Source organism: Penicillium soppii (genome assembly GCF_028829465.1).
Source record: "Penicillium soppii strain IBT 18220 chromosome Unknown utg000004l, whole genome shotgun sequence".
NCBI lineage: Eukaryota > Fungi > Ascomycota > Eurotiomycetes > Eurotiales > Aspergillaceae > Penicillium > Penicillium soppii.
In genome coordinates, this window is record NW_026643234.1 from 2297059 (window position 1) to 2318971 (window position 21913).

At 48.5% G+C, this 21913-nt stretch overlaps 5 protein-coding genes across 5 annotated transcripts; 2 read left to right on the forward strand and 3 right to left on the reverse strand.

The window, feature by feature from the left end:
* Positions 1 to 3820: 3820 nt before the first annotated feature.
* Positions 3821 to 4612, forward strand: N7529_004282 (sulfotransferase family protein; the record flags this gene model as incomplete). The annotated part of the gene is made up of 1 exon (XM_057239809.1): positions 3821 to 4612. The coding sequence occupies one exon, from the start codon at positions 3821 to 3823 to the stop codon at positions 4610 to 4612; it is 792 nt and encodes a 263-aa protein (XP_057099104.1).
* A 331-nt stretch (positions 4613 to 4943) lies between these two features.
* On the reverse strand, positions 4944 to 6316 carry N7529_004283 (putative integral membrane protein Pth11-like; the record flags this gene model as incomplete). The annotated part of the gene is made up of 6 exons (XM_057239810.1): positions 4944 to 5418; positions 5474 to 5844; positions 5896 to 5963; positions 6019 to 6055; positions 6106 to 6125; positions 6181 to 6316. 6 exons carry the CDS (start codon positions 6314 to 6316, stop codon positions 4944 to 4946), a joined length of 1107 nt encoding a protein of 368 aa, XP_057099105.1.
* Positions 6317 to 9351: 3035 nt separating this feature from the next.
* N7529_004284 (cytochrome P450) lies at positions 9352 to 11139 on the forward strand (the record flags this gene model as incomplete). Its single annotated transcript, XM_057239811.1, has 4 exons — positions 9352 to 9831; positions 9885 to 10009; positions 10070 to 10940; positions 11008 to 11139. The coding sequence occupies 4 exons, from the start codon at positions 9352 to 9354 to the stop codon at positions 11137 to 11139; spliced, it is 1608 nt and encodes a 535-aa protein (XP_057099106.1).
* Positions 11140 to 11521: 382 nt separating this feature from the next.
* Positions 11522 to 16342, reverse strand: N7529_004285 (pentafunctional protein ARO1; the record flags this gene model as incomplete). The annotated part of the gene is made up of 2 exons (XM_057239812.1): positions 11522 to 11551; positions 11618 to 16342. The coding sequence occupies 2 exons, from the start codon at positions 16340 to 16342 to the stop codon at positions 11522 to 11524; spliced, it is 4755 nt and encodes a 1584-aa protein (XP_057099107.1).
* A 1529-nt stretch (positions 16343 to 17871) lies between these two features.
* N7529_004286 (uncharacterized protein) lies at positions 17872 to 21642 on the reverse strand (the record flags this gene model as incomplete). The annotated part of the gene is made up of 6 exons (XM_057239813.1): positions 17872 to 17949; positions 17999 to 20416; positions 20476 to 20939; positions 21015 to 21210; positions 21260 to 21310; positions 21367 to 21642. The coding sequence occupies 6 exons, from the start codon at positions 21640 to 21642 to the stop codon at positions 17872 to 17874; spliced, it is 3483 nt and encodes a 1160-aa protein (XP_057099108.1).
* Positions 21643 to 21913: the final 271 nt, after the last annotated feature.

Here is a 21913-nt window from a genome sequence, read left to right on the forward strand (position 1 = left end):
ATTTCTCCTGCATAGTCTAGAACTTTAGCTCCGATTATACTCGGGTGACCAGAGCCAAAATTAGCAGAAAGAATGGGGGTGGAGTCGGCCGAGGAGAAAATAGGGCTGAGCCACACCTTAGTTTCGTTTTTTGGGACATTCTCGGTTTTAGCACGCGGCTAGTGAACGGCCCTATTGACTATCCCCGGTGAGTCAAACGGAACTCGCTAGAATGATCAAATAATTGGACTATGATTAGCAATACAGCAACCAGGAACCAGAAATTGTGGATATTCCGGAGAGATGTCCTCCTATTATTCAGCCGAGGTGTAGCATAGTACCCTCCGTTACTCCGTGTATAGTACCGAGTAGTGAACTTCGTATTCGCTTTTTCCAATCGACACTAGCCACATCGAGGGTTCAGCCATGTGGCTAGTGTCCACTCGCTCGGGACCGCCGCCCCAACGTTATTTTATTCTCCTGGGGGAAGGCTTGCAGCTTGCATTATCCAGCACGAGTTGGTACAAGCTGGCACTTTCTTTGTGATTTCACCCTCGATATACTCGGGATTGTGGCTGTGTACAACAAAGTGTCTCGCGATTGTCTTGCGATGCGTGTCCCCGCCAATCGGCGGTTTCCGCTCCAGACATACCATACCTCTCGGCCGCAGACAACCGCGATAGTCAGCTGACCATATATGCGTCTCAAGGCTAATGGCATGATATGGAGTTGGACACGGGTCCATGGATCTGTTGAGTTTTGACCAGCTGACCTTGATCTTGAGTCACCCTAGTCAATACATATCCGTATTATGTAGAAGCGAGGTTCTTCGCTTCCCATGTCTTACATTCTAAGTGTACCCCGTAAGCGCTTATTTCTAGCTCTATCGGCGGGAAATGCCTAATTTGGCTTCATTGTTAGGCTACACCAACCCACTGTTGATCACATGTGCTGATTGCCTGATTTTTCTGGTCTGCATTGTTCATATGAATCATATGTTTCTCTTTTGACTCACAAAATGTACAATTATGGTATTAGATCTGTATTATTTTTTTTAATTGCCTCGGATTTTGATTTATATTACGAGTTTGGAATTTTTTCTAGTTCTGTAGGATGTAGATTGATTGGGCACCTAATTTATTAGCGGCATAACACGCAGAAGTAAGACGCATGTACTGCGGTTTACACTCGAAATTTTCTTAGCGCTGTCACCCATTGGCCGTGCACTGACTGCTAAAATATTAAGATCGCGTATCGAGGGTGGCAAATCCCGATAGATCTTATTTTTCCTCTCATCCATTTCTTTAAGTCCAAGGCAGAAGCAATAAACACACTGTCGCATGTGACCACAAAAGCGATTCTTTGCGATTCTTTGATATTACTAACTAGTGCGTTCAAACATGAATTCGACCGGGATGGACTCGGATCGCTGCATTATCGGTCTGGACACGCCGAAACGGGCCCGGGGGTACAGTCCGTGTCTACCGACCCGTCTGGCCGAATTTTAACCTCAGATCTCCCATTCCTCTATAGATCCCGAATCCATCTTGGCACGGCCGCGAGGAAATACCAAAATGTGGCCCTACAGAGTCCGGGGAAGTGGCAAACCAGCACCAGCTGATCCGAGTGTCTAGATAGAGATGGCCCACTAAGAACCACACGGAAACCATATGTAGATCTAAGGTCCTTCACCAATAATAATCTGATAGACCTACCGGACGCGATCATGTACATATGTACAGTACATGGTCGATTCACCTTCTTAATTGGGCAGTAGACTTCGACTGTCAGCCATTACGAAAGGAGCGGCCCATGCAGCACTCAGAAACAGAATGAAAAATTTTCACCGGCATTCAGTCCCGACAACACAATTGTCAGCACCTTAAATCCGGGTTCTCGGCGAGCAGCCCTGCCAGATTGTCATGCGGGAATCATCGTTTAGTAACAGTCTAATGCAAGATGGCAGATTTTTCAATGTAAATGATTGGCCTATGGGTCGCAGGGCTGCACAGCCACATACCGGTAACGGCCGTACGTCGTTCGAGTTGCCGGTTTAACCTGTTACCGTACAGTAGCTCGACAGCCACGGTCTGCAAGTATTGGTATTTCGGTATTTCTGGTGTGTTCCAGAAGAAAATTCGTGGCTTGCACATGCAGCTAGTGCTAGATTTGGCATAGCGTGTTCGTTTGCATTATTCTGGAATCTTTCTATTTTCGGAGCGGAATGTCGGCTTCCGGGTATCGCCGATTGAGTCGCAAGATCATACTCCTTGTTGACGAAGAGATTTTTTAGCTTTGCATATCTGATCGTGGCTTGAAATTTTCGACCGATTTATCAGCATTGACTGAATGATGATCGGAATCTGACTCACTGCCCTTCAAAAAAGATTTGCTACGTGTCTGTCTTGGAATTTTCGAGTCAGGTTACGTAGGTGTACACTATGCGTCGTCTATGCCTCGTCATCTAAAGTCAGAAATAGTTTTTCTAGCATAAAGTTAGGAAGGAGGTTACTAGGAGTTGTGTTGACAGGATAATGTGGCTATGCAGTTCATCGCAGTGACAGCAGACAACAAGGGATGATTTACTTGGTTGCCTATCTATGCATAGGTATTATTCTGGAAGCCAGGCAAGATCAGTTCCTACATCCTGGAATACCGCATGTCTTTGATGTGTACTGTGGACGAAAAGAGACATTTGTTTCAGTAGTATTCTCTGATACGTATCGTGTACCAAACTAGATGCCGGGAGCTTCAACTTGAGCCCAACCATTAAATATAGAACTAAGTCTCAAGTTTATGAACAAAATCTTTTGATTGTGGCCCTCGTAGAAATCCCTTAGGATCTCTGTTAAAATTATCTTACTAGATATGATCAACTTGGTAGCTCCTAGTCTATCGATAAACCAATCATCGTGTGAAAATAGACCTAGACCATCCTGTAACCGTTAGGGTGGTCACAGAACAAGATCATGGTTGCATCGAAATCCTCCGCGTAACATCCGACCGGGACTCCATGCGGCGGCTAAAACGGAAAACATGTACTCCAAGTTTCGTTGTTGTGCTAGAAAAAAATGCGGTAGGATCGTACCTATACCTCTTCATACTGGATTTAGAAAGGAGACGAGGCTTGAAGGATCTATACTATGGCGCACTAGAAAAGCCTCTCCGAAGATTAGGCGGCGGAAAGCCTTATAATAGCTAGTGCGATTGGCCGTTGTGGAATTTGAACAATGCTGATCAAATAACATGCAAGCAACAATGACCTCAGGAGGCTGGGCTGCAAGGAAGCATTAATGCCTTAATAGGAAAGAGAGGCTATATTTCGGAAGAACTCACTCCTCACATCAACGAAGGATTACAATGCCCCAAAGGAGTTTGCGCCCGAAATTCAGTGCCCAGCAGGATGGTTAGGTAGTTACAAAGTGCGCGGCCAACAAAAACTACAGTTTACTAGAGAATCAGTCTCGGGGTGGATTGAGGTATCCAGACAAATAGATAATTCGCTCAAGATCCAAGGCCTTAATTCGTGCGTTAAGGATTATCAATATCAAACAGATCCTGGATGCGCAGATCGAGAAATTAAGAGGGGAACTCCGATGTGGGGGCGGAAATCCCCAAACAGCCGGACTCCTATCCTATCTGGCGTTTACGACCAGCCGCAAATCCGTTCTTTTCCTGTTCCTGGTTAGCCTCAAACGCCATGAAATAGATCATCTCGCAAGCGTGTATTTAGGCATCTCAGAAAAAGGGCAAAAAGGCCCCTTCAGCCGACCTTGAACTTTGAAACAGGTCAAGCAACAATCATCCAAACCCAAACCACCACTTAAAAGAGTATACAAAAATGGGCCAAACAGCCTCAAAACCCCAACCAGGCGCCTCAATAGCAGTCATCGGTGCCGGGCTACCGCGCACAGGAACATCATCATTCAGCCAAGCGTTAGAAATCCTCCTAAACGGCCCAGTGTACCACTGCGGAACGCAAATATCGCGCGGCCCACCGAATGAGATAAAATCATGGATGCCGATTCTGCAAAAATGGTTTAAACAAGACGACGCAGAAACCCGGTCGTCGATGCTGTCGCTCCTGCGTGCCCGATTGGCCGGCTACGTCGCCATCACCGACTCTCCAGGCTGCGAGTTCGTCCCGGAACTCATGGAACTCTACCCAGACGCCAAGGTCATATGCACAACGCGCGATCCTGTCTCGTGGGAGACAAGCATGTACCACGTGCAGACGTTGACGGGCGTTTGGTTTGCTCGTGCTGTGCTGTTGCCGCTGGAGGGAATGAGGCATTTTATTCCGTATGGGTATTTGCTTGCTGCTCAGTGGGAGAAGCTCTATGGGCGCGTTATGGGTATGCATGGCCGGGAATCTTATGCTAAGCATATTGAGTGGTTAAAGGAGGTTGTGCCTGAAGATAGATTGGTTTTCTTTGACGTTAAGGATGGGTGGGGGCCGCTGTGTGAGGCTCTGGGGTTGGAGGCTCCGGTGGATGTACCGTTTCCCCGCATAAATGACTCAGATGCTATTGAATGCACTATTCAGCATCATTTTCGGAGGGGCCTTACACGCTGGGCATTCATCTTTGCGGCAGTCGGGGCTGGGATTGCGGCTTTTCGCATGTGGAGGTGACTGTGAGACGATTGCATAGCGTTTTTGTATTTGGAACAATCGTGTTTGATTTTGTTCGATGGGTTTGGTGAGTCAATGCGCTTTTGTAGCCTTGTGTTGTCAGATATTTCCACGCTCCAGCGACTTGCATACCTTGGATGCTATTGATTCCCATGGGCGTGACTTGAAGACTCATGGTGAACAATTGATGTAGATGACACTATTTACGCAGCGCATTAGAAAGAGAAATTGACATTGTCCATCGAAAGTGTGTTATACACGATTACCGAACCGAAATAAATTTGTGCAAATATTAAAGCTTTTTATACACCCGCCAATTGTAAACCTGATTTCATCGACGAGCCCGCTCGAACGATGATGAAGTGTAGCCTCCATAGTTATTATTTGTTTCCACTGTGGTTTCAATTTCCGTTTGTGTGAAGATCTTCCCATGAGGGATGATTCTCTCCTCACTTGAGTTGCTGGCTGCGCCAATGTTGGTACCCATCGGCATATCATCCTTGCCGTTAACCGTCCCCAAGGTGTTGCTGGTGGGGTCTGAAACTTTGGCAAAGCCAGATCCATACCGTAAAGCGGTAGTGTTGCCCGACCAGGGTCCATACTTCTTTCCACTGCTGTATTCGCCGATGAAGCGAGGAAGGAAGCGGGAGAAAATCGCTTTAAATGACGGGATCGAGGCGGCGAAGATGCCAACATTGGTTTCGATTACCGACCAGTACATAGCACCACTGATAGCGTAGGTTGGATCGTTTCCGCTGAGCATAGGAGGGATGTAGGTGATTCGGATGATAGAAGAGATGCAAGCGCTGTAGAGACAGCAGGTTAGCAATTGCTCCTTCCGATCACCTGGAGTCTACTTACAAGAGTCCAAGACAAAGGATGATTGCCAAAACAATCTTTTGCTTCTGGGGCATTTGGAGGTTGAAGATGACCTTGATGGGCAGGGTATATGTCAAGATATCTGTGAAGATGTTCAGAGCGGCGTTGCAGAGGTAAAAGACGTTGATGTTGATGCATTTTCCAGGTCCTGTACTAGTCCAGGCTTTGCTAATCGTCTGACATTGGAATGCAGCAACAAGAACGAAGGAAAGTGCTTGCGTTGTGATGACTCCCATCATGATCCAGGAAAGGCGAGTGAGGTGGCGATCTCCAAGTCGAGTATAGAACCACAGAACGGATGTTTTGACGAATCCAAGAGTTGCAAGATAGAACATTGAGCTCAACCAGACAGCCTAGATAGATGTTAGAGTTGCATATCTGCGAAATGAAAACCGCATTCTTACAAATGCATAGTCGACCATCTTGGTTGGGTCGACATCCACGTAGTGTTTTCCGAGTCCATTTTGGACGGCTAGAATGGATTAGATTCAAAGGGACCGGCATTTGGTAGTAGATTTAGGACATACCAATGATTGTGACAGCAATAAATGCCCATGACAGGAGCTGTTTCTATTAGTTATAGTCCTGATGATGATAGAGTTGATCTGTCTTACACAAGCGCCAATTATAAGATCTGAGAGGATGTCAATACATTGTTGGCAAGCGAATGTTAGACATGAATCACATACAATCATCGAGACCCATCTTATGCAAGACATAAATGCGTGAAAATAGGCGAAGCGCTAAGACAATGAATGTCAAGACGGCAAACGCCACAGAGATACCCACGACTTTAGAGCCTTGGGAACCATTGTCACCGGCCATGATGAGGCAGTATAAAGAGAACGAATGAAAAGGAAGGGGAAAAGCTATCAGTAAAGAGTGAAATGTTCAAGAGGGAGTTTAGAGATTAACGAATGTGGCAAACAGTTGTTTCACGTTCCTTTCTCACGGAGAACAGGATCATGAAAAAAGACTGCAAGTATCACCAAAAAAAATGAGGTAGATGATTTGCGGTACCCCATTATTCATTTATAAAGATATTAAGCCGACGCCCCTGGAACTAGCACGAACAAAAAGACCGAGTGTACACACCAGATGTGCCCATGGTGCATGCATGCATGGTCCTAGTACCCTCCGAAGATCCACTCTCCCCCGTTTAAAAGCCCGTAACCAAAGAGGAAGTAAGGATTGACATGGGCTTTTTTTTACCTTCTAAGAAGGATCCGGGACACGAGACTGTCAGAAGCGACGATCTCCACCGCCCACTCGAGGCCTTCGCTGATCGTTTCGTACTGACATACGCCTACCACTTTCGGAGAGCGGCCAAGTTTTAAAATCCAAGTGAATCTAAAAGACTAAGCTATTAATCTTGGGTTGAGTTTCGAAGCGTTATGATTTGTTGGTCAGACGCATATTTCACATGGTTTGTCATACATAGTTCACTATTGTTCGCCGAGAGCGAAGAATCTATCGGATATATCCACTCCTTCAAGAGAGCGAAGGAACAAAGACCCAGTTCTAATCCCAGTTCCGGGGAGTTGGGGTCATTGTACCTTAGCAGCTCAATAGTTATCCACCTAGAAACCGGGTTCGGATTGGCTCGAACAGGGATGATTACTTGTCGTGGGTCGACATATTCAACGTCTCAGAGACGATCATTTTGGAACTAACGACAGGCCTACAGAAAGTACTACTCAATTTTAAGCTATATCATGAAAATTATTATGATATAAGGGGAAAAAATAAAGGAGACATGATACATTTTAGAGCAATTGGAATCAATAAAAGATCAGTTCGTGGGTCCTCGGAAGTTCCCCAACAATGGCGGAAGTCGGCCGAGTGATCTCTCCGATCTGGTTTATTTTTATATATTTCATCCTTAATCACGATGAGTTATCGAGATGGTTCCGATGGTGATCTTAATTTCTACTGATCGTGTTTGGGCCAGGTAGCTATAATGTATACAATATTCAATAATAACGATATGGAAAGGACAGGCCCTTTTGCGCGTGCGCATTGAAGATTGAACTAAATCCAACTGATAGGACGCCGCAAAAAGTCAAAGACCTTAACCTGTTTACTGGAGCGACTAGAAAACTCGTCAGAACAGTGCCTAAAGCTTTTTTTTGCCTCCGAATCTTCGCTCAACCTTCCATCAAGATTGTAAATGTTAATGAGTGGCTGAAATGGCTGAGATGATCTGCATAGACGAGCGTTTCAAGCGTACGATTTTGCCTTTCGCAATGAGCCGACTCAACGACACCACCAACCTCTCAAAGCAGATTGGACGCTAGCAATCTTTGGAGGAGCTAACTCTTCCGATCTGCACGACCCCATTTCCCGTCCGACCCGTCCAGAGTACTAGTGGAGAGCGGGTCGCCCACTCGTCCATTGTGAGTCGCGCTTGGTTAAGCGAAATTGGCTGCGTTGCTACTAATCGCTTTATTGTACTCGGCGCTGCAAGAAAACGTTGCACTAAAAATTTGACTCGAACAGGGTTATCAATTCTAATTAATAGCCGAGGGTACCCATGTGAAATCATTATTTTATCACCCATCATATATTGTACATCACGAGTCAGTCATAACTATGCGATTTAAGATGAGATCGGATTTTTGATTTAATTATGATATGAGATGCATGGAATCCTGCGAGTCAAGCAAATGAGACTCATTGTCCATTAATGAGAAAGAAGTTCGCTTATACGCCGTAGGACTTGCAGGGCTAAGGCGGATATATTTCCCCGGCCGTGGCTATCCCTGACACCTTTTTTAGCGCTTTACCTAGGTGAACCACTCCGGAGGTCTGGACATAGATAGGCCCGAAAAGCCTTTCCCGTAATTGGCCATTAAGATTGCCGCCGTCATATCTCTAAAATCAGACGTTTATTTATTCTGGCACCCAGAGATTCCCAATGGATATTGTATATATATGGGAGAATACTATTAAAAATTCACACACGAGCCAGAATCATATCCAAATGATCATCTGGAGCTTGGACACCGTGTATCATTATTTTCCTTGTGCTTTCTCTTATCCCGACAATGCGATACTACCTAGGTAGTGGAGCACATTCCTTGAAATCTCCACTATCACAGAAGTCGGAGACTAACTTGTTTCACGAGAAAACGCGTGATCGAAAATTGACACCTATGAACGTTGTAGGGTAAAATCTTTGAATCAAACATCCCTAATGTCTACAATCATGTAAAGACTCGACTAATTTCATATCTATACTCATATCGAGAGAACGTGTTCGTCACGCTTACGCCCAGCACAATTTAACACCCTTTGCACGAGGCAGGGCGCGCGCGGGCCGCCCTGGCGCGCTGTAGGGGATATTCCCCGGCCCAGTGAGAATCTGCCAATTCCACAGTGGAGTGAGCCACGACAGCCTCCTGCTCCAGCCCTTTCTCCATAGACTGACTATCCCTGCCGCTTTGGGAAGTTCCATCACAATGGGATTGAGAATTGGCTTGGGTGTGTTGTACAGTACGCAACGGGGAGCCATCCATGAAGCCCCAATACCGAATGAGCAAGCGGAGTCGCAATCTCACACCCACACCGTTTGAACTAACACATAGCGCGAGGAACTATGGTTCTTCGATGCCGTTCAATCCCGAGTAGACCTTGAAAGTCGGGTCTAGGCAAACATGCATGATTCAGTCGTGGAGTAGACATCTTAGCCTGTATAGCCTTCAAGCCAATGAGCCAATGATGTTTTGCCCCTTACTACAAGACAAGGAATATTAAATAAGAATTAAGGATTTGTGATCCGTCTATTTGGAGGGGCTATTTCCTCCCTCATTGACAAAAAAGGGTTTCATATATGCTACACCTGCATCTTCTACGTCAATATGAGCCTTGCAGGAAATGTCCTGTCACATTTGACAGTGACAAATTTATTATTGGGCTTAATTGCTTATGTCGCGCTTAAGTTTGGCTGGCAGATTGTTTACTATCGCTTCTTTCATCCGCTTGCGAAATTCCCCGGTCCTTTCTGGGCTTCCGTCACTCGTCTTTGGATCGCAAAGCACAATCTACAGGAAACGGAAGTGCCAACTGTTTATGCGCTTGCTCAAGAATATGGTCAGTCATGTTTGGGTTTTGGATATTATAACCACGTTGCTTATCGGTTATGTCTTGCAGGCCCTGTTGTTCGCATCACCCCGACATTGCTGCTGGTCAGCGATCATGAAAAACTCCCCGAGGTTTACCACCGAAATGTGGACAAAACCGGACATTATATCACTGGAAGCTTCGGCGAGACCGAGTCGCTGTTCAACATGAGGTCCCACAAGACCCATGCTGTGTTTAGAAAGCACGTTGCTGGACCTGTATGACATATTCTTCACACAGATATTTCCCCGGGTATTGACAACCAATGCAGTACAGTTTCTCGAACATCAAGAAGATGGAGCCGCTTGTTGACCTCAGCATCAAAGAATGGACCACAAAGCTCAACGACAAGTTCTGCAAGAGCGGCGAAGCCTTCGACTTCGCCTGGTGGGCCGTGTAAGCATCGCATACCTACAGCAAAAAGCAAAGAAAACAATCCCACTAACACAAAAACAGCTACATGGCCTACGACATCATCAGTGAGATCGGTTTCGGCGAGCCTTTCGGCTTCATCGAAAAAGGCGAAGACATCGGCGGTCTCATCCAAGGATTCCACGACGGCCTCCCAGCCTTCGGTCTCCTCGCCCGCCTGCACCCCTTCACCTCATGGGTCAAAACGACCTTCCTGAAGAAATACCTCGTCGCCAAGCCAGAAGACAACTCTGGAATCGGCGTCTTGATGCGCTTCCGCGACCGCCTCATCGACCAGCGCATCACTGACATCAAAAACGGAAAGAAAATAGATCGCACGGATCTGCTCCAGACTTTCCTCGAGGCTCGCACTGAGGACGGCAAGCCACTCGATCTGGAGTACATCCGTGCAGAGGTCCTGCTCGTTCTTCTTGCTGGCGCTGATACCACCGGCACCGCGTTCCAGGCTATGATCCACTATCTCATGGCGCACCCGAAGGCTTATGAGCGCATGATGGCGGAGATCGATGGCGCTTCCAGGAAGGGTCTGATCTCGGATATGCCACAGTATAGTGAGGTGATTGAGCACTTGCCTTTCTATGTTAGCTGTGTGAAGGAAACTATGCGTCTTTGCCCGTCGGCGCCAAATATCTTCCCTAGATATGTCTCCGAGCCTGGTATCGATCTCTACGGCAAGTTTGCGCCCGCCGGTACCGAGATCAGCTGTAACCCGTATCTTGTGCATCGGGACCCGAAGCTTTATGGGCCAGATGCGGAGGAGTTCAAACCTGAAAGATGGCTAGATGTTGAGAAGGCTAAGTTGTACAATAAGTATAACTTTGCGTTCGGGTATGGCTCGCGGGTTTGCTTGGGTAGAGATATTGCTATGATGGAGTTGTTCAAGGGACCTTTGCAGGTGAGATTCTCTGACTGGGATATAAGGCTTGGTGGGAGTTGAGGCATGTTTGCTAATGCGCGCCTAGTTTTTCCGTCAATACAAACCCGAAACTGTGCCCGGTAAGCCTGAGCCTAAGTTTATCATTAAGGGTGGTGTTGGATACTGGAGAGATGTGTGGCTCACCATCTCTCCCCGGGCAGAGGTAAAGGCTGAATAAGGGTCGGCGATGGAGAGTTCTTGTTAATATCTCGTTGGATATGACATTGTATGTCACAATCCTCAGACTCCTAGACCAATATCAAGGACTGCCGAGGAAGCAAATTGAGCGAACACGGCACATCCGAAAGACCTGGACAGGAGCGACTACTATACTGCTAAAGTAGACACATGTCGAAAAAAGTAATGGCAAACACAAATGGTAGATACTCTAATATCATTGACCGAAATATATATAAATAAAGGATCACATCCAACGGACAGGAAAATACAAAGCGGACCAAGTCAACTTTTGAATCATGTTGATAACCCGCTCACCCGCCGCTGAAACATGGTATGGCTTGAAGCATGAAAGGAAGGGAAAATAACACAAACAAGTGTGCTTATGAAGACTCAGTTCCCATAACAGCGTTCTGAAAACATGTTAGCTTTTAATCGATCAAAAATGTATTTCAAAGGGGGTTGGTTAGGTTGCTTACTCTTGCCTCATGGTACAAGGGGGAGATACCAGTCCAGTGAACGAACTGGTGCACACCCTGACCAACCAGAGCCTCCAATCCAGGAATGGTGCTCCATCCCGCATCAGAGGCAAGCTGCATCAAGGCAGTTACGGAAGGCTTGTAAGCCATCTCCAAGAGGACACGGGGCGCAGCATCAGTAATCTGGCCATCCTGTGTACCGTCGATCTGCTGGGCGCGCTCGAACATGTGGCAGAGAGTCTCGCGCATACCCGCATCAATAGGCTGGTCAGCGGGGATGGTGCCGATAGCAACGCGGGGAACGGAGTCGAGCTGGCTTTGATTGTCCACGACGCGGATATTGTAGTTAGTCGGGAAGGTGGAGACCATGCCTTCGAGCTTGGCGGCGGAGCGTCCGACCACGTAGATTGGCGAGAAGCCCATGTTGTGGAGGGCGAAGATGGCGGCACGGGCGGTGCCACCGCCGCCGATGACGACGGCGCTCTCGTTGCCGGTTGAGCCGTAGATGCCGCCGTTACGCAGGCAGCGGATCATGCCTTGCCAGTCGGTGTTGTAGCCGATGAGGCGGGGCTTGTCGCTGTTGGCGGTGGGGACGGGGACGATGGTGTTCACGGCGCCGATGATCTCGGCTTCTTGGGCGACTTCGTCGAGCAGGGGCATGATGTCTAGCTTGAGGGGGATGGTCACTGAGGCTCCGCCGAAGTCGGGCGCGTGGATAAAGTCCTTGACGTCTTCGACGTTGGAGGTCTCCAGGCGGGTGTACTCATGTGGGAGACCCATTGTGTTGAAGAGAGTGTTGTGGAGGGCGGGGGAGCGCGAGGCGGAGACGGGAGAGCCGAAGATGGCGAACTTCTTGGGCTTGATCTCACCCATCAAGGAGAGACCGCGGCGGATCTCGGTGGCAGAGAGCTGACCGGGGGCTGCCTTGAAGGGGAGGCTGGGGTGCGACACGGGGGTCATGAAGCCGTTCAAGATGCGACTGAGCTGGCCAGTGTCACCCATGTTGATGGCAATCAAAGGCGTCTCGTGGGCCTGCTCAGCCCAGGTCTTGAACTTGCGCAAAGCGGTGTTGTCATCGAGGGTCTTGGCAACGCCGACGAGCTTGATCACATCACCGTACTCCAGAGCACGGTTGTAAGACTGCATCCAGGACATGTTGGACCAAGAAAGGGTTCCCTTGGGATCGTGGTGCGAGGCAATGATCTTGGAGTGACCCTTCATCTCAGTAACAGTACGGAGGAGCTGGTCGGGGAACGCAATTTCAAGATCAACGAATTCGCAACCAGAACGGAATGCCAGTCGGTACAGCGCCAAAGCCTCGTCGTGGGCAGTGTCAGGGAAGAGACCGCCTTGGCTCTTAGTGCGTATAGTGAAAATAATGGGCAAGGAAGTGCTGCGGCGAAGGATAGACAGTTGCTCGGCGACGTAGTCCACCGTGGGAATGTCACCGTCCACAGCCGGGTCCTTGAGGAGGTCAACGCGCAGTTCCACGGCATCAGAACCAACACAGGCCTCAGTAATAATTTCACTTGCCGGACGGAGGTCAGGCAAGGTCAATGAGACGAAGAAGCTGTGCTTCTTCTTCTTAATAGCGTTAAGGCTGTCTACCTGGCCAGACACCATCTTGACGAAGCGGTTGAAGTCTTCGGAAGCAAGGGCGAGCTCTGTTGAGCTTGAGTGCTGGCTGTAGTATTGAATGTTACTGCACTCCTGGAACCAAGGCTTACGGCGCAGCCACACGCCCATCATGTCTTCGACGTAGGCAGGACGGGTCTTATCAATGTTAAGGAATTCCATCACCAGCTTGATGTCACGCATGATGAGGAGGACATTGCCCTTGTTCTTGTGGTAGTCGGAGAGCAACTTGCGTGCCTCCGGCATTTCAACGACACCTCCGCCACAAGCGAAAACATAGCCGGTAGGGCGATCCTTCATGCAACGCTTGAGGACGGCCAATTCGGCGTCACGGAATCCTTCCCAGCCACGGGTCTTGATCATATCGGGTATAGTCATTCCCTCGCTTGTCTCGAGCTCTGTGTCAAGGTCGACAAACTTACGATCCAAAGCCTTGGCAACCCAGTTGCCGGTGGTGGTCTTTCCAGCACCACGCATGCCAATGATGAAGACTGAGGCGCTGCTCCGCTCGGCGTGTGTTGAGGAAGCAATCTCCTCTTCCTTCAGCTCCTTACCATCAAGGTTAACACCGAACATCTGCTTCAGGGCGTCCCACCAGCCAGGCCAGGTCTTACCCACACATTCCTTCTCGAGAATGAGGGTAGAGCGAGGAGCGACGAGAGAGAGAACACTGAAACTGAAAGCAACACGGTGATCATCGTAACAGAAGACACCGCCGGCGGGCTGGCGGAGGGTAGAGCGGTCGATACCATCGATCTCAAGACCGTCATCATGCTCACGGCAAACAACTCCGAACTTGGCAAGCTCATCCTTCATGGCCTTGATGCGGTTGCACTCCTTGACACGCTGGTTTGCGATACCGTAGATACGGGTTGTGTGGTTAGAGTCCTTACCACGGGCAACAGCCGCAAGGACGGAAGCAGTGAGGAAAGCATCAGTCATAGGCTCCATGTCCACATTGGGCAGCGGCCGCAGGACGCCATCAGCGGGTCCGGTGACAGTGGTGGAAGTATCGGTCTGAATGACATCGCAGCCCATGGGGCGCAGGACGTCGACTGCGAAGCGAGCATCACCCTGCAAGGACTTGGAGCCAATGTTGGGGACGGTGCAGGTAGTACCGGTAACAGCAGCAATGGCCAGAGGATAGGTTGCAGAGCTGGCGTCGCTCTCCACAACATACTCAGGAGGGTTCACGTAGTTGGCCTGAGGAATGTGGTAAGTGTGCTCCTCGGTCTCAGACTTCTTCACGTCAATGCCGAAAGATCGCATCATGGCAGTGGTCATGTCAATGTAAGGCTGGGAGATGGGCTTGCCACCGACCAGCTTCAGCGTCACGGGCTCCTTGGCGTAAGGGGCGCACATGAGCAGCGAAGAAACGTACTGTGAGGAAACCTTGGCAGCTAGGTTGATCTTGCCTCCGGCGAAACCGCCAGAAGCGGCAATCTTCAGAGGAAGACTGCCCTTGCTTTCCACGTACTCAACGCCGGCTCCGTTAACGGTAAGAGCGTCGACAAGATCGCCAATGGGTCTTTGCTTCATGCGGTTGTTACCGGTCAAGATGCTGTGATCAACGCTGCTAGGGGTAGCAAGTGTGGCCACGGTGGTGAGGAAGCGAGAAGCGGTTCCAGCGTTACCCAAGTACAAAGGTGAAGGGCTAGCGACAATGTTTCCACCCTTGCCGTTCACAACAAGGACCTCACCTTCCTCTTCCCAGGAGAAAGTGGCAGCACCGAGGCGCTCCAAGGCATTCAACATAACTTCAGTGTCATCGGAGTGGAGGAGGTTCTTGATGCGACAGGTTCCAGAGCCAAGGGCAGCAAGCACAAGGGCACGGTTGGAGATACTCTTTGATCCGGGAGGTGCGCAAGTGACATTAAGGGTCTCGGGAACTCCGGGGTGCACCTCGACACTAGGAGCGAGGACAACACCAATGTCAGCGTTGGAGACAACGCTGGCCTTGGGCTCGTGGGTACGACCAATTGCCGACAATAGAACGACCTTCTTCTTGGGGCCGTCATTCTTCTTGTCCAGCGCCATATTGAACAATAGCTGGTCCACAGAGCAGTGCTTACCGGCAGTCAGCTTGCGAACACGGGAATCTTTCATGGAAGTAGGCAAGCCGTAAGCGGAAATACACTTGACGACGCGAGCGACCGCAACACCCTTGAGAATACCGAGGTGTCTGGCGAGCTCGGCCTCCTTCACCATACCAATAGCGACACACTCGCCGTGAAGGATCTGGGGGGTAAGAATAGCCTCAATGGCGTGTCCAATGGAGTGTCCCCAGTTGAGCAGGTTGCGAAGACCACCCTCACGCTCATCGGCGGAGACAACAAAGGCCTTGTGACGGGCGGATGCCAGGATTCTGGCCTTCAAGATATCCCGAATTCCATCGAAGCGACCCTGGCCGGGCTTGGCCTCGCTGCGCACAGCAGCCAAGATCAACTCGGCATTATCCTCCAGAGCAGTGAATTCCTCCTCACTGGAAATGGCAGCGGTCTTGATAACCTCGGCCATACCGTTGATGAACTCCCGGACGGGGAGGGTTTCGAGGAACTCCAAGTCAATGTAGATTTTCGATGGCTGCCAGATGGATCCAATGAGGTTCTTGCCAAGCGGGGTGTCGATGGCAGTCTTTCCTCCGATTGAGGAGTCCACCATGGCGAGGAGGGTAGTCGGGACCTGCACATAGCGCACACCACGCATGTAGGTTGCGGCGACGAAGCCAGTCAAATCACCAATTACACCACCACCCAATGCAATGACTACTGTATCTCTGCCACATGGTGGGTTCTGGCTCAACATCCAATCTTCGATGTCAGCTTTTGTCTGACGAGACTTGGAGCTTTCTCCTGGGGCGGCATGGTGGACGAGGAGTCGGGGAGCGGGAGTGATAGAGGCGGTGGCAGCCTCAAAGGTCTTTTGGAAGGTAGGGGTATAGAGGGATCCAAGGTTGGTATCTGTGATGAGGACGTAGGTGGTGGAGGGCAATTCATTGATTAGGTCCTTTGCGACATAATTGCGCCAAAGACCGAAATCAGCGACAATGCTCTCCCGGCCCAAGATACTGATCTTAGTGGGATCAGACATAATGGATGATAGGGGAGACTGGGGTGATGTCAAGAAGATTCAGCGACAATTCATGTTCTTGTGAATATTTGTTAGTCCCACCCTGACTCATAAAAACCATAATAACTTTTAGGCTTGGACCCCACAATGAAAGCTAGCAGTATGCAAGCGATAGTGTAGATTCACTAAAAGATATCCCCTGAAGGGATAAAATCATAGGGATGAAATAGATAGAATAGATGAAATAAATTGACATACCTCTGTATCAAAGACTTCTAATCAGATATGTCAAATAAAAGAAGAAGAATTGAAGGTCACCTCACCAAGAGAAAAAAACACAAGTTGTGCTCCGGTGTCGCAGGGCAGTTTCCCACACCGCCTTGGTGATTCTTGCATCGAAATCTGTTACCCGCACGGAGTTAAGAAGTGGATTGTGACTTTTATACAACTCACATCGTAACTATACATGTTCCGTACTTGATATAGAATATATCAGATTTATATTCTATAATATCTTACTCCTCATATGTACATTCAATTCAATAATTTGACAATCCTTTCCATTTCTGAAGCAAAACAAATTATCCCAACAAAAGCGAAGCCGACAATGGTTACCCCCTTTGAACTATCCACAATTTTTTTATTCTCCACCTCATTCAGCTCTTTTCAGCTCCTGAAATTGTCTCTCTAACTAATCTCAGAACCCTAATCCTTGGTCAAATCAATCATGATGGCCGAATTTGTCCGGTTTGCCGTGTCTGAGTGGGCACCTGCCGATCTCTCATATTCCCCGGGGGCCTTCCTTTTATCTTACGAATTTCTCTCGTGCCATTTCCATTCTGGCCTCTTAGGGCAGCTCCAGCTCTGTCATTGATAATGCCACTCATTGTACTCCGCATCTGGGTTTGTTTTGTCACATGGGGACCTTAAGAGGCTGGAATTACCTGTTTCCATGGGGAGTTATCTCTCCACGATCGATCTCACCAATGCTTTTCTCCACTTGGCGCAGGCGACCCATTCGACTACCATGATTGGCGAGCTCTCCAAGTACACCGGATTGATGGATTTGTATGGATTCTCCGCTAGTTCGCTTCATTGCCTGGGTACACCATATATTTGTCGACTAATCCATCAACGCGAGAGATTAATGCATTGCCGTTGTCTTTCTCGGAGTTGATCGGTTCAACTGAGATCCTGACTTTTTGCTGAAACTGCTCACAAATCTTTTTGGTTAACTTATATAGCAACAACTCACGTGTGTTGATCTTACTGTCGTTGATGGGTAAGCTAACAATACTGCCCTGCGAGGGAGCACGATGATGATACTCAGGAACTTTGTTCAAAAGTTTATGTGTAGAAGGTCAGCATTCAGCGGAACTGTTGGCGCTGCCAAAACTAGGAACATTAGTCATGGACATGACATGGATGTAGTCCTGCGAAACCTGAGGGGAGTTAAAATAATGTCTAGCAGAAGGATGGATCTTCATGGCGCTATGGGCATGGATATGAAACTCAATTGCCTTGCTATATACTGAATAGGCACAATGTTCTCATTCATCTTCCTCATCGTCGTCCTCATCATCATCCTCAGCCTCGGAAACTTCTTCACCAAGAGCCTTGAGCCGTGCCTAAGAATTTAGTTAGCAAGATCCCAACATATCAAGCTAGCAAACATACCTTGTCTTCATTTCTCTTAGCCTCCAGGTCCCCGAAGACAATGAGAAGGTCCTCCAGTTCAGACTGTGCCGATTGACGAGCCTCTTCCTTTTCCTTGGCTTCATCAACAGCCTTGTTGAACTTTTCTTCCTTTTCTTTGGCGTCATTTTTAGCCTTGTCGAGCTGTTCTTGAATATTCTTGAGAGCTTCAGCCGCAGTGCGAGCGTGTGCCTCGGCTTCCGTTGCCTTTTGCTCTGCCTCCTTGACACGTGCTTCCAATTCAGAGGTCTGAGATGCATTACCTTCTTGAGCTGTCTTGAGATCCTTGCTAGAGGTTTGGGCCTTGGCAAGGTCTGATTCGAGGCTTGTAATCGACTTTTTCAACGTTGCGATTTCGGTTTCATGGGCCTTTTTGGCTGTCGCGAGACTTGCCTCCAGGGTTTTAACCTTATCTTTATGGCCAGTAGCTGCAGTTTCCTGTTCCTGCTTCGCTGTAGAGAGGCTTGATCCCAATGCGGCAAGCTTGCTCTTGTGCTCACCGACCTCTGTTTCGTGTTGTTGCTTAGTTGTGGCCAATGTGGATTCGAGAGTGCTCAACTTCTGAGTGAGCTCAACAACCTGGCTATCGTGGGTGCCCTTGGTGCTCTCAAATTCCGAGATTTTCTTCTTCAGATCGGCCACTTGTCCAACGTGAGACTTTTTGATTGCCTCGAGCTCTTGGATCTTCTTCTCAAGACCAGCGACCTGTTCGCTGTGGGAGCTCTTGGATTGACTGAGTGTGTCTTGCAATTCTTCAATCTTTTTGTTGAGACCAGCAACTTGAGCATCGTTGGTTGTCTTGGAACTCTCGAGAATTTGAATTTTCTTCTCAAAATTGATCACCTGCCCATCGTGCGTAGCCTTGGACTGGCTTATGGTGTTCTTCAATTCTTGGACTTTCTTCTTGAAATCGGCAACCTCTCCCGAATGTTGCTCACGGATACGAGCAAGCTCTGCTTCCATACCACGGATCTTCTGCTGCAGACCAGCAACTTCTCTCTCATGGTTCGCTCTCGCTTGTTTCACCGTGTTACTATGGCTTTCGGCTTCTGCCGAAGCCTGCTTGAGTTGACGATCGATGGCAAGGAGCTGGCTACTATGCTGCTGGAGTAGCTCGTTTCTGGAACGGCTATGTTGGTCTTCCAGCTTTGCGAGTTGCTGAGATAGCTCCTGTGCGTGGCTTTGTTGTAGAGATTGGCTAGACTGTTCGAATTTAGACAATTCGACAGTACTGGATTCCTTGGTCTTTCGGTGATCCGCTTGCTCTTGATCGAGTTTCCGTTGGATGCTTACGAGATCAGACTCCAACTTTTGAAGTGTCTGGGTCTGATCGTCGATTTCTGCACGCAAGGAATCCACAAGTTCCCGCGAGACTCCCTTTTCGACGCCATTGGCAAGAATTGAAATCTCGAACCCGGGCTCACGGTCAATGGCGCGCAACAAACGGCTGAAGTTGTCTTTGAGAAATTCCACGAATGCGCGGTCAAAAAACACCTCCGGCAGACCACCCTCAAGCTGTGAACCAGCAGTTTGGGGAAGAACTTCAAAGTCACGGACTAGTGGACACTCTCGAAGTCTTGTGATTTTGTCAATGTACTGTTCTCTTCCAAGCTGCTCGATGAGGAGCTTGTGAAGCGTGAGACGGGGAATCGGAGAATCTTTGGTGGAGAACTCATAGATAATACCCAACAGCACAGTGCAAAGGCCAGGTACTAATTTACTGGGGGCCCGTTGGTGCTTGATCTCCTGCAGCAAGGTCTGGATGCTGCTTCCCTCTCCTAAAAGATCATTCACAACATCCGGGTCTTCAAACAGCCAACCACAAAGCAACATGAGGTACCCGACAGTGATTCTTTCATCATCGCCGCGCTGCAGCCCAGTAATCAGATTTCCAACCACAGTCTGAACACTGGTAACAACTTCTTCTCCACTTTCAGCATCACCTTCGGTCACTTCCATGGCGGTTACCTTGGCCTCTCCATCGTCAAATATTAAGTGGAACATCAAAACGCACGCCATCCACACTTGGTATGGGTCTGCGTTTCCTCGCGCTTCTGGTGCAGTGAGCAATACAGAGAGAATATTTGGGATGCGATCTTGTCCGCTGGTATGTCCTTCGATGGCACGCCTGAGCACATGCATGCGAATTCCAGGGTGATGGGCAAAGAATGCCTTCATACATTCGCAGGCAGCAAGGCGTGCATCCAGAAGGTTATTGGGGGCAGGTTCGAGGCTGAGTTTCAGAAACGCCTCAATAACATTGATCCGCAAGGGTTCTTTTGCATCACCATTCACAGCCGTATCTCCACGGGTATAAGATCCCCACGAGACTTCGATATCACCGAATCTCTCTTGCAAGGGCGAGTTTCCACGGATGAGATCAGCACATGTTGACAATGCCTGAAGCTATTAGTTTTAAATCCACAAACACAAACATCAGAGCAAAGGCAAAATCTCACCGTTGATGTTACGCCAACACTGAATCTTTGACCGAACGCAATGCTCAAAACTTGTTCTGTGACACCATTTTGCCAGAAGGCAGTTTGGTTGATAGGTGTGCTCATGCCACCACGGATCAAAAACAATTGAATGATAGCCAAAAGGCCCCAAACATTCTTGTCTCGTTGGATCAAAGTCCATTGTGGTAGTGGCTCGTCACCTTCAGGCTCTTGTTGGCATTCGTGCAGAAGATGGGTCACTTTTTTCACACAACCGGTCTCACGGAAAGAGGATTGGTTGGAGACATTAAACCTCAGCAGGTTGGCCAACAAGGAGAGACAATCCTCAACGATCTCGGTCCCAAGTGTCAAAGATCCTTCCTTGTTGATAATATCGAGAATTATTTCAAACGCATTTTCAAAAGCTACGAGTTTTTGGAGTTCTTCCGAGGTAGGCGTGAGGGCGATTAACAAGACGAGAGCCTCTGTGAACGAAGAAAAGTGATTCGTTAGTCTGGAGGGTTCATGTCATGGTAAATGCAGACTCTTGCGACACATACCATTCCGTACTGGTTCTCTTGCATCAGTGAGAACGTTGACCAATTTGGAAATACCCAATGGTGCTGTGAAAATGCATTCTTGTGTTCGTTCCGGTCGTGCGCTGCAAATGTGGGAAATCAATTGAAGAGAATAGAGACGGGAATAGAATTCGCGGGCTTCGAGCAGGTCAAGTAAGGTCGTTATATTATCTTGTCGCTTTCAAACTGTTAGTCCATCGTCGTGAGACTGGGATAATCATGTGTACCTGAGTAAATGAATCTGCTAACCACAAAGCTATTTCGTCTGATGCTTCAGGCTATAATTGTAAATGAGCAATTCCGTCGCCGAGACTCCACAGTGGAAAAAACCTACACTGGACTCGTCGGGTGTAAAAAGCATCAAAAGCGTCTCGAGGACTACTTTGATAGTGTCCACATCCTCGGCGTCATTCTGTAAACTGCTGATCAATGATCGCAGACCACCAGAGGCCACCGAAGCGGGGTATAGCTTTGCAAAGCTTCTGAGTCCTTGAATAGCTGCTCGACGATCTTCCAACAATGTAGCACTTTGCAGTCTACTGCTCAATACATCGATTGTGTCCGTTGCCGTTTGTTTGGCCGGAGCTTGTGATTCGAGGATTCGGAACATCGTAGTGGTTCTGCAATATCATGGTCACCGCCGGCCAAGGGCGTAGGAATTGATAGTCATCTAATGAATAAAAACAGAAAAGCGTAAAAGGACGAGGTTGGATATTTCGCTGATTGCAGAGCTGTCCTACTCCCAAAGGGGGCTACCGCCGATCTTGGCCTGAACCGCAGAATCGCCTACCGCCCGGAATTTATCTTTTCGTCAACCGGGAAGCTGTCTTTCACTTCCTACATCTTGCACCGCGATCATTTCTGCGGTTGCACCTGTTTAA